The sequence below is a fragment of the Staurois parvus genome, unplaced genomic scaffold (assembly GCF_062004578.1).
Source record: "Staurois parvus isolate SC_StPar_1 unplaced genomic scaffold, SC_StPar_1.0 ptg000020l, whole genome shotgun sequence".
In the NCBI taxonomy this organism is placed as follows: Eukaryota; Metazoa; Chordata; class Amphibia; order Anura; family Ranidae; genus Staurois; species Staurois parvus.
The window spans coordinates 2,787,388-2,800,452 of NW_028317816.1; the positions used below are offsets into that span (position 1 = coordinate 2,787,388).

Below are 13,065 nucleotides of genomic sequence, written 5' to 3' on the forward strand. Positions count from 1 at the left end.
CGTCACAAGCAGGAGTTTTGCGAGAAATGGTGTGAGGTTTCAACACAAAATTCTCTTAACTTTTCATCAAGAAAGTGAAAGTACAATTGTGTCAAGTGAATAGAGAGTTACCAGCTCTTGAACTCTCTGTACAGGACAAGGACGATTTGTCCACGAGGCTTCAGAAGATCGGTAACAAAATAATTGTTTACACCAAAAAACAGAAACAAACTAAGCAAGTATAACTCAGACTAATCAATCAAGACTGCCAAGAGGGCCGAGTGCATCCTTGGCTGACTGGCTCAACCCGTCCATGGAGAAGGCTTCGTGCATGCCCATTAACTAAGAACGATCGACCGTCTACATCTGAGAGCATTTGTCTGACTGAAAATCTCTCCACAAATAATGAGGCTGGGCCATCTACAGGAACAACTGCTTCTACAAATATTACCGGTGAACCCCTATTTCTGATGGTCAGCGGAAATGGCGACCCAGGAGGGGTCCGCAACGTCCTCCCACCACGCAGCAGCGGACGACAGGGAACCAGACGTGCCTGATAATTAATCTCTCCTCTAGACCCATCACCAATGGTGAGTGGAGAATTCTTTCTTTGTGTCCTCTCAGCAGACTGAACACATTCAATTTTGAAATAGAAATGTTCAAATTTGAATGGACACTGAAAATCAAGCAATTCTTTCACACACAGCCCAACCCATGGTCTATATCAATGTCTACCCCTTTTAGACTGAAAGGTAAATTTACACCTCCGAGGCAATTCCTTTCTATTGATAACTATACACAAAGAATCAAATATGATGTCTTCAATAACATCCCCAGAAATAACCGCACTAACTTGAGCTCTGAGGAGTTTGCAGCATTAAGGTCCTTAAGGGAAGACAAAAACATTATTATAAAACCAGCAGACAAGGGTGGGGGGTATTGTGATCATGGATTATACTGATTACAGGGACGGTATGCTCTCCATGCTGGCAGATACCACGAACTATGCGTCACTACAGAGGGATCCCACACAAGGCACCAGGAATAGACTGAAGAACCTGATTGACATTGGTCAAACTAATGGTTGGATAACCGATGGGATTGCTGAATTTCTGTTTAATGGCCATCCCCGCATACCACTGATCTATGGACTATCAAAGATCCATAAGGGGACTACTCCACTGAAGTTCAGTCCAGTTGTTTCTGGTACTGGGGCTATTACCCAACCATTAGCCCAGTTTATAGACTCTCACTTACAACTCTTTGTCACGAACTACCAGCCTATATTCATGATACTAAGGGCATTTTCCTCATTTCAGAAAGGTTGGAAACTGGCCACAATGGACATTACATCTCTCTATACATGCATACCTAATAACGCAGGTCTACATGCAGTTGGACATTTCCAGACCAAACGGGGCTCCTCTGACTTACCAAATGAATATATTATCGAATGCCTTGAGTTTATTCTTACGAATAATCACTTCAAATTTGAGGGCAAAACACACACACAAATCCGAGGTACTGCTATGGGTAGCTCGGCAGCTCCTGCATTTGCAAACCTGTTTATAGGCTACTTGGAGGAATGTCACAAATACCCATCCACTTTATTCACTGAGCATGTGAAAGGCTGGAGGAGGTATATAGATTAAATCTTTCTTATCTGAACAGGCAGTCAGAATGATTTATATATATTCATCAACTTTCTGAATGATGTGTTTCCAGGGATTGTGTTTAACCCTGAAATTTCAGCATGCCAGAACACTTTTCTAGATGTAATGATCACCAACACCCACGGTACCATTGCTACATCCATTTATAATAAACTTACTAATAGGAACACGTTACTCCACTTTCATAGAGCACATCCTGCTCATCTACACAGGAACTTGTCAATTTCACAATTTACAAGGGTCATACATATTTGCTCAAACACTGATGATAGGCAACAACAACTTGAGATACTGTACCAAAAGTTTTTAGATCAGGGATACCCTGCCCAGGTGCTAAATTGTACTGTAACCAATCATCTAGGACTACCAGTACGATCGATCAACATTGTTTGTCCATGTGTTTAACCGGGATTCCAGTGGATTAAACAGGCGGTAGAAAGGAATATCAACATTTTACAGGCAGATGGCACTTTAGTACCTAGAATCAGGGTGAAACCCATGATAGCATACAAGCGTGGTAAAACACTAAGGGATCATTTAGTACAGGCCGATCCAATACACAAGTACACTAGATTTCCACCTAGGATATTCCAGATGAAGGGTTGCTACAAATGTTTCAATTGATATATACGCAACGCACTCATTTTTGGAGAGTTTTTTTCACACCCACATAGGGGTAACCAATATCGAATGCAGGACTATTTCAATTGCAATACAGGTTTCTGTGTTTACATTCTTAAATGCCCTTGTGCATTAACCTATGTTGGCAAAACAATAGGTGCATTTAAGAAAAGGTTTCAAAAGCACAGAAGCGATATTAGGACCGCTCTGGATAAAACAGAGAAGGGCGAACAGATTGATCTTAATAAGCCTGTAGCTGTGTATTTCATAACATCTAAACACCAAATGCATGAGCTACGGGGGATGGCGATAGAACATGTCAAACAACCCTTCAGGGGAGGTGACCACGATTAATTATTCCTTTGCCGTAAGGAGTACTGGATACACATGCTAGACACAGTACAAGCCGGCGGTCTTAACACCAGTCTGTCAGTTACATGTTTTCTTGACAGTAGATAGTATTACTTTTTCGACTTCTCTTGGATACCAGTTTTCCTTTGACCTGGACACGCTAGGTTGGCTATGTTTTTAGGTTTTGTTAGCCGTTACTATATTTTCACTCTTTGCGCCTTATTTTTCTATTTTTTTTCGACCTTTGCCCATAAGTGTATATAGGATTGACCACGTAGCCCCAACCCTGCTCCTAGATTAATCGTGTCCCCTGGTGGGGTTGACATTTATTTCACTTGATATAGCCACATACATTGTTCCACTGGGCTAGATGCTGATGATAGTGCTATGTGAGGTTTCATTGTTCTTAGGGGCAATGCTTTTCTTCTACTCTTTTTTCTTCTGTTTCCATTTTTTATCCTCTTCACCCCTAATTCCAAATTACCCTACTTCCATTCTCCTGATTTGCTCTCTTCTTCCCCTCCCCCACCACGTTTTTCTTTTTTTCTTCCTTTTATCCTTTTTCTTTTTCCCATTTTTCTTTTTTTCCTTTTTTTCTTCTTCCTTTTTTCTTTCTCTCTCCCCCCCTCACATTTCCTTTTTTCTTTCCCCCTTTTTTCCTTGTTTCTTCCTTTTTTTCCTATTTTTGTTTTTTAGTTCCCCCATCTTTTTCTCCTTTTTTTCCTCTTTTTTTCTGCTTTTTCTTTCTCTTTTTACTTTTTTCTTCCTTTTTCTCTCTTTTTTTCCCTTATTTTCCTTTTTTTCCTTTCTTAGCTTTTCCCCCTTTTTTCCCCTTTTCTTCCCCCTTTTTTCTGTTTCCCTTTTTTTTCTTTCCCTTGTGGTTTCCTTTTTTTGTTTTCATTTTGTACTTGATAACTGTTACATTCTTTATTTTTCACCTACACCTATACTTTACTTTTTCTCAGTTTCCCTGATGTCTTTACAGCTCCCTTCTTAGAGCTGGCTTGACCAGCGATCCCACACCATGTGTTGCTATGACGATGGCATACCGCCGCTCAGCAGCTATGCGCGCATGTGCCACACGAGGTACACCCTGATTGGTGGCCACCCTTGCTAGCGATCCCCGATCAGGCACATCTGGCTAGTGTGCCCGATCGACAAGAGAAATTAGTGCTACTCCTGCTGCGCTTGGTAGATGATAATTTTGAGTGCATGGAGGTATATACACATAATACTATGTCTCTATTTTATCATATTTTACATATTTTGGTGGGATTGTGATGTCATGGGATGACAGTTGAGGGGGGTGGGGATATGTTCTTGGCTTTGATTGGTGGTTTATGTGTATATAGTCTGTATAGTCACTACTGCACCCTTATCGCATGCCTGACGAAGGGGTCCTGCGTGGCTCCTAAACATTGCACTTTTCTTTGTAATGTGATCTTTTTAGAATAAAAACCTTTTTGGACCATATCGTGATCTATGGTGTGCTAGTGAATATATGCTTGCTTATTGAAAAAAACTGTTGCTGAAAGAACAGCAGGATACTGATGAAGTTTTCTTTTCGTTCACTCTATTCTCTCCTCCAGTCACCTCATTCCTTTTCACCATTTGCGCATGAAGCTCACCTGATTATCTCCCAGTTTTGTCCCTTACTCTCCCAGTCTGAATGCTGCTGCACACTAAAGTCAAATTCAGTTACACATTGCAATTGTTCCATTAAAAAAATAAACTTAGTTACATAGTTATTCTGGCTGAAAAAAGACAAAAGTCCATCCACAGTGATTTATTTATTAAAAAAGAGCAGCATTAACGTGCATTTTATAACTGCCTGGAGTTCAGCTTTAAGTTTTATTAGACTAGGGATTGATTTTTGATCTTCTACTCTTTGGAAAAATCTTTCTTGCTCAATCTCTATCTTTTCCATTCTATATCCAATCACTGTAAGCACTTTCACTGAAATTTATAGAGTATCACAAACCTTCTTAGGATTGTGCTGTGCCTCCACGCAACCAATGGTTCTGTGTGTGACAGATTCATGTATCTGTTGGAGATAAGTACATGAATTTATCACATGGAGGCATGGTGGGGGGCAGCAAGTATATTTTTTTATTTATTTCAGGTACTTATTTAGCGCCGTCAATTTACACAGCGCTTTACATATATATTGTGCATTCACATCAGTCCCTAACCCTCAAGGGGCGTACAATTTAAGATCCCTAACTCACATTCGTACATACACATACTAGGGCCAATTTAGACAGGAGCCAATTAAGCTACCAGCATGTCTTTGGAGAGTTTGAGGAAACTGGAGTACCCCAAGCAATGAGGCCAGATTATCCATACTCTGAACATTGTCCTCAGTGCATGTTCAGCCCCAAGGTCACATAGCATCACTGGTTGCCTGGACACTGTTGGCTACACAGCCTCACTCATTGCTGGGGCGTTGTTGCCTGCTGACAAACAAGAACTACCTGACTCTATCACATGTGCCTAAACTGTCAGCAAAAGTGTTGCAAGGCTTCCTACTGTGTTTTTTTTTCATTTTCTGCTATTTTCACTTATTCTCTATATTTTATAAAGTTTTATAAACAATATTAGTTTTGCTTCCAGATAATCTAATCTTACATCCCCACCACACTTCACCCAAACACATTCTTGGTGTAGAGTTTCTTTATGGTCATATAATCACCATTGATCAACCTTTCTCAACCAGGGTGCCCAGGCACCCTGGGGTGCCTTCAGACTTCTTCAGGAGTGCCTTGGCAAAAAGCCCAAAAATTGTATACAAGCCAGCAGGTGGATCAATCCTGCCTTTTGGTTACACAAAGCCAAAGGTTTTCATTGTGCACTTTTATGATCTTCTAGCTGCCTGCATCCTAACAACTAATAATATTAATATTATTATTATTATATAGTATTTATATAGCACTAAAAGGTTTGCTCAGTGCTGTACATTATAGTGGGGGACAGTACATGAGACAATACAGTAAAAAAACAGAACACAAGGGATTCAAGGGCCCTGCTCTTTCGAGCTTACAATCTAGGAGAATTAATGACATCATTAATTGACAAGGAGGATGTTGGGTGCCTGCACATCATCCTTGTTTGGCCCTCCCATGCCCCTCTCTGTCAGTACTGGGGTCACATTAGCAGAGTGAGGGAGAGAAAATGAGAGAGACACACTGGAATAACGTTGGGTGTACTGGATGTGTGTGGAATAGGTTTTTACATTTTAGATTGGGGTGCCTTGAGATTCTGCAGAATTTTAAAGGGTGCCTTGAGATTATTCATCATTTTAAAGGGTGCCTTGATTGAAAAAAGGTTGAGAAACACTGCCATAGATTACTATGATTTGCACTTTGCTTTTCATGTTACTGAGTAATCCAGATATATACTTTGATCAATACCAAATATAATGGACTATAATACAAATACTAATAATGATTCAACAAAAAGTTTATTAGGGATGACACAACATTGAAAAACAGAATAGATATGATGGCATTTCATACAGAATACACCATTTATTTGAAATCAATATGTGCAGACAAAATATATTTTTTCTTGCCAGGATAAATAATGGTAATATTTTGTGAACTAAAAGGACCACCAGTTGTGTATTTATGTTGCTTTCACTTTCAGTACTATAATGAAAATTTCACATTATTTACGAAGAAGTATTTTTGAATGCTTTGGCAAAGGAAGCTAGTTGTGCTTTCAAGCAGCAAACTAGTTGAACATCACAATGCCAAACAAAAGAGAAAAATAAGCAAACCACTTTTCAATGATACTACAGACTCAAGAATCAACAATAAAGGACAACGTACATGATACATAACTGCATTAGATAAGTTTGTAAAGAACACTGAAAAAATTTGCAGCAGTTTCTCAGTTTTAAGACATAAAATTCTGTGGGTATTGTTCAGTCTGCTCAGTTTACTATACAGTTACTAGTAAAATCTTCCGCAGTGCAGCAATTTAGTACAATACAGACTTATTAGTGCACAGGAGTTACATTGTTTTTATGTTGCAAAAGATAAAGGTTTAGTTCCACCTAATGAGTCGCAATATACTGTACCTCTATGTATGTACTGTGTTAAAGTGAATGCTTTACTTCTAATATGCAAGATTCATGACAAGTGTTTTATTAGTGAATATGCGTTGTGGATCAGTCACTCCACCAATGGGATAAAGTAAACCTTAGGCGAACAGGTGTTGTAAATGACAATGAAATGTTTTTGTCCAAAATGCAGCCACTGAACACCATACCACCATGACCAGTAGACAACACAGTGGCCCTGATTCATTAAGCTGCAACAGCACTTAAGACATTAATAAGCACTTATGGTGTGCTAAGATTCCATGGTATATTTATGAGAGGCCATTATAGCATTCCTTTTGTGCTATTTAGCCAGTGTTCAATGCTTTTTGCAGTTTGATGAATCGGGGCATATGAGGGCCAGTGAAAGGACTGGATGAAGGGTCAAGACTCTTTACAGAAGATCTGCATTGCCTGCAACTAGTAAAGTCCTTTGAGATATTTGCCATCGATGTAACAATTTTTCATGCTTTATGTGCAAAACCACTTTTGGGCCTATTAAACCTTAATGAGCAATGCACAACAAAATCATGTTATTTAATTAAGACTTGAAGGCCAGAAGCCTAGGGTGTACAGTATGCGTACACTATGTCTCCCTGTACATTTCAGTTGGAATTAACTTTGGACAAGAATGATATCACTTTTGTCTGAAGGACATATGGCTCAGTGATATGAAATATACTATAGTAAGTAGGACAATAGCAGCATAATTACAATAAAGAAAATCCTCCGGTATGTCTGCTTTGGAATCTTGGGTATTTTCCTCTGTTTTCATTAAGCATAATTGTATATATGAATTAAATCTGAAATTCCAAATGACTTTGATATATTTTAAGCAAATGGATCTTTAAGGATCTTTATAGTAATAGTCCACCAAATCACTGTTCTGACAAAGCACAAACAAACCAGTGATTGCATACAAGTGAACAACATGGATTCTGTTCCATTTACAATTCAGTACAATATAGCTTACTTCTTGCTTTCATGCTTGTTTTGTTTTTCATATGATTTGCCAAGCTTTTTTTAAGACAGGCATCAGTCTTTAACAGTTAACAATATAGCCCCAAATGTGCCTGTTGTTTCAGGAGCCCAAAAATGAAAAGTCCATCAGCATCCACGTCTTTGCATAAGTTATTCTAGTTTTCGAGTAAAGTTCTCTGGGAACAGTCCCTTGTATGGGTCACAAACTCTGTACTGCTGCCAGTCTGACTCTTTAATGCCAGTAAGCCATCCAGCCTCCTGCAAAAAAAAAAGTATCTCTCATTATAAGCATAAACTATTAAGCATTTTGCAGTCATCAGTGTATCTATGGCTAGGTAATGGACATTATTATTCTTAATAAGCAGCAAAGCTTTGAAGTGGTACTAAATGCAATTTTTTAAAATTAAAATAAACATGTTATACTTACCTGCTCTGTGCAATGGTTTTGCACAGAGCTGCCACCTTGATTTTCTTCTTTGGTCTCCTGCTGGTGCTTTTCCTCTTCTGTGTCTACCACCAAAGCACGCGGCTTGCAAATGGGGAAGATGTGCAAGCACGTTCCTGAGCTGGGCTGTGTGCGTCTATTGACACACAGAGTGCAGCTCAATCTTGCCTCCCCCCCACCCTCTTCGCTTACAGGATTTGACTGACAGGAGCCCATGGCTGCTGCTGAAGAGAAAGACAAAGTAAAAGAAAAGCACAGCATTGGATGGGTACAGGACTCAGTTAAGTGTCTGTAAGGGGTGGGGGGAGAGGCACAGCAAGTGTCAAAACATTTTTTTACCTTAATGCAGGGAATGCATTAAGGTGAAACAAGTTTTAGCTATAGAACCACTTTAAAGTAGGGCCCCATTATCATTTGTAGCTATAGACACTCTAAGCAATTCCTCCCCAAATACACAATTCAGCTATATATGCAGCTCAATTCACTCTACTTTCCTCTTCCCAGAGCACCTGCTTTGTGTGTACATTAAAAAATAGAAGACTGGAAGATTGCTGAGTCACTGTTGAGAAGGGGAATAGGGTGCGCTGAGCTGCTGAGAGAACAAAGTTGATGTTTTTGTTATGAAGATGAACCACTTGCCCTCCAGAAGATTCCCCCCCCCCCTTCATGACCAGGCCATTTTTTGCTATACAGCACTGTGCTATTTTAACTGACAATTGCACAGTCATGCAACACTATACACACATTAAATTTTTTACACAAACAGAGCTTTCTTTTGGTGGTATTTGATCATCACTGGGTTTTTTATTTTTTGAGCTATAAATGAAAAAAATAAAACTTTTTTTAGCTTTTTGTTTAGCTGATCTGTTGAATCAAAAAATCACTTAAATAGAAGCTGTCTGACAAAGTGATTTGGATAGCGGAGTTAAATTTCACCTGCCATACCCAGGCCTGATTACTGCCAGACCTGTTGAATGAAAAAATCACTTAAATAGAAACTGTCTGACAAAGTGAAGCATGCTAAAAGATCTCAAAAAGCCACACATCATGTGGCGATCTGAAGAGATTCAAGAAACAAGGTAACTGACATGTATCAGTCTGGAAATGGTTACAAAGCCATTTCTAAGGTTTTGGGACACCAACTACCTTAATCAATGGCTCTAAATTAATGAGCAGCCATAGTGCAGATCATTTGAATTGTGCTTAATAGCCTTTCAGAAAAGCTCAACTGCACCTAAACGTTATATTGAGATGACATGTACAGTGCATCCAGAAAGTATTCACAGCGCTTAACTTTTACCATAATTTGATATGTTACAGCCTTATTCCAAAATGGATTAAATTCATTTTTTCTTCAACATTCTACAAACAATACCCCATAATGACAACATAAAAGAAGTTTGTTTTGAAATCTTTGCAATTTATTAAAAATAAAAAACGAAAAAACCACATGTACATAAGTAGTCACAGCCTTTGCTCAATACTTTGTTGAAGCACCTTTAGCACCAATTACAGCCTCAAGCTGTTTTGACTATGATGCTACAAGCTTGGCACACCTATTTTTGGGCAATTTCTCCCATTCTTTTTTGCAGTACCTCTCAAGCTCCATCAGGTTGGATGGGGAGCATTAGTGCACAGCTATTTTCAGATCTCTTCAGAGATGTTCAATCGAGTTCAAGTCTGGGCTCTGACTGGGCCACTCCAGGACATTCACAGAGTTGGCCTATAGCCACTTCTTTGTTATGTGGGATGTGTGCTTAGGGTCGTTGTCCTGTTGAAAGATGAACCAATACTCCAGTCTAAGGTCCAGAGCACTCTGGAACAGGTTTTCATTAAGGATGTCTCTGTACATTGCTGCATTCAGCTTTCCTTCGATCCTGAGTAGTCTTCCAGTTCCTGCCACTGAAAAACATCCCCACAGCATGATGCTGCCACCACCATGCTTCACTGTAGGGATGGTTTTGGCCAGGTGCCTGGTTTCATTTAGACATGATGCTTGGCATTCAGACCAAAGAGTTCAATGTTTGTTTCATCAGACTAGAGAGTTTTGTTTCTCATGGTTTGAGAGTCCCTCAGGTGCCTTTTGGCAAACTCCAGGCGGGCTGCCATTTGCCTTTTACTGAGGAGTGGCTTCCGTCTGGCCACTCTACCATACAGGCCTGATTGGTGGAGTGCTGCAGAGATGGTTGTTCTTCTGGAAGGTTCTCCTCTCTCCACAGAGAAATGCTTGAGCTCTTTCAGAGTGACCATTGGGTGCTTGTTTATCTCTAAGGCCCTTCTCCCTCGATCACTCATTTTGGCTGGGAAGCCCACTCTAGGAAGATTCCTGGTGGATCCAAACTTCTTCCATTTAGGGATGATGAAGGCCACTGTGCTCATTGGGATCTTCAATGCTGCAGAAATTTTTCTGTACCCTTCCCCAAATCTGTGCCTTGATACAATCCTGTCTCGGAGGTCTACGGACAATTCCTTGGACTTCATGGCTTGGCTGGTACTCTGACATGCACTGTTAACTGTGGAACCTTATATAGACAGGTTTATGCCTTTCTTAATGATGTCCAATCAACTGAATTTCCCACAGGTGGACTCCAATCAAGTTGTGAAAACATGTCAAGGATGATCAGTGGGAACAAGATGCACCAGAGCTCAGTTTTGAGTGTCATGGCAAAGGCTGTGAATACTTATGTACATGTGTTTTTTATTTTTAATAAATTGCAAAGATTTCAAAACAAACTTCTTTCACATTGTCATTATGGGGTATTGTTTGTAGACCATTGAGGAAAAAAATTAATTTAATCAATTTTGGAATAAGGCTGCAACATAACAAAATGTGGCAAAACCTAAGCGCTGTGAATACTCTCTGGATGCACTGTAAGATAAATAATTTGCATATTTTTGTGAATGTTAGGCTAGGTTCACTCTTGTGTGAGCAAAGTAGTCAGTTCATTTGAATGAGCTGTGGTACCCATAGGAAATGCAGAAAAAAGGTCCCTGGCCTTTTTCTAAAATTACAGTCGCACATAAACCACATGGTGCTTGGCAACATGTGTTTCCATGCACAGGAAATTGAGCCTCATTTTCCAATGCCAGCACCCCCACGCGTCTGATAAACAGCAGTGCATTTTTGCTGTAGTTGCCTGCCTGCAATTTAAATGCCTTCCTACACCCACAATAGTGTGAACCGAGCCTAAGACATTAAGAGTTCATAAGGGCATTACCTAGTTTTAATAACTGTAAGCAGCTTTTGTTCCCTCACTAAAAAATGTTCTATGCAACTTTACTGACTTCTAATTTGCACACAGTTCACAAAGTGTTACCAGTTTATACTTCTACTTGAAATCTATATTGTTGATCTTGTTGTACAAGAGTAGTTGTGTTCTGACAATACTGCTGTTGACAACTAGCTAGGTCAGGGGTGGGCAAACTTTTTGACTTGAGAGCCGCAATGGGTTCATATATTGGACCCGGGGGCCGGACCAAGAGTAGATGAATGATGTGTATGTGTCATCCATAGTAAGTATAGTAATATTCCCCCATAGTAAGCATAGTAATTAATCCCCCATATAGTAATTCATCCCCCATAGTAATTCATCCCCCCTATAGTAATTCATCCCCCATATAGTAATTCATCCCCCATATAGTAATTCATCCCCCATAGTAATTCATCCCCATATAGTAATTCATCCCCCATATAGTAATTCATCCCCCATATAGTAATTCATCCCCCATAGTAATTCATCCCCCATATAGTAATTCATCCCCCATAGTAATTAATCCCCCATATAGTAATTCATCCCCCATAGTAATTCATCCCCCATATAGTAATTCATCCCCCATAGTAATTCATCCCCCATATAGTAATTCATCCCCCATATAGTAATTCATCCCCCATAGTAATTCATCCCCCATATAGTAATTCATCCCCCATAGTAATTAATCCCTCATATAGTAATTCATCCCCCATAGTAATTCATCCCCCATATAGTAATTCATCCCCCATATAGTAATTCATCCCCCATAGTAATTCATCCCCCATAGTAATTCATCCCCCATATAGTAATTCATCCCCCATATAGTAATTCATCCCCCATAGTAATTCATCCCCCATATAGTAATTCATCCCCCATATAGTAATTCATTCCCCATAGTAATTCATCCCCCATATAGTAATTCATCCCCCATATAGTAATTCATCCCCCATAGTAATTCATCCCCCATATAGTAATTCATCCCCCATAGTAATTCATTCCCCATATTAAGTCCCCAAGTCCCCCCTGTGTCAATTCACTTACCTTTGCTCCGCGCGTTCCTCTCGCCGTCTTCCCGCGCCGTTCCGGTCCTGTAGCATGAAAATCTGTCTCCTATGAGGATCTGTCCCCCTCGACGTATCTGTGCATGTGCCAGTTTCAGGCATTAGCAGCCGATTGGCGATCTCCGGCACATACGCAGATACGTCGAGGGGGACAGATCCTCATAGGAGACAGATTTTCATGCTACACCAGTCTTCAGGGCGGACTGAGAGGAGCCTAGCGGGAGCCTAGCTCCGCGGGCCGGATTAAAAGGTCCGCCGGGCCGGATTAAAAGGTCCGCCGGGCCGTAGTTTGCCCATTGCTGAGCTAGGTAAAGAATAACCTTCTTAAGGTCCCTCCCCTCCACCAGCCTTTTTCTAATAACTTATACTTAACTTGAAAATGTAAGTGTGGTGCTGTTAGGTTTCACAGCAAAGATTTCCCTGGAGCTGCTTTCATAGCAAAGACCTCCCTGAAGCTGCTTTCAGATATGACTAAAGTGCTAGAAGGGGCACAAGGTTCTGAATTGTGTATCCAAGTGCTTGACTAAGAATGAGAGTGAAAGAAACACTGGCTGCAGCTGCTCTCCGTAGCTGGTGCCCTGTGGTGCTGAACTGTTTAATA

At 40.2% G+C, this 13,065-nt stretch overlaps 1 protein-coding gene across 1 annotated transcript in view; it reads right to left on the bottom strand.

Annotated features, from left to right (window-relative positions):
• Positions 1–6,065: 6,065 nt before the first annotated feature.
• The window catches only part of LOC149472275 (amphiphysin-like), a 266,577-nt gene continuing 259,577 nt past the window's right edge, over positions 6,066–13,065 (bottom strand). Inside the window, exon 22 of the mRNA XM_089687084.1 lies at positions 6,066–7,965. Coding sequence (XP_089543210.1) covers positions 7,858–7,965 — 108 coding nt within the window. The 3' untranslated portion in view covers positions 6,066–7,857. The remainder of the gene's footprint in view (positions 7,966–13,065) is intronic.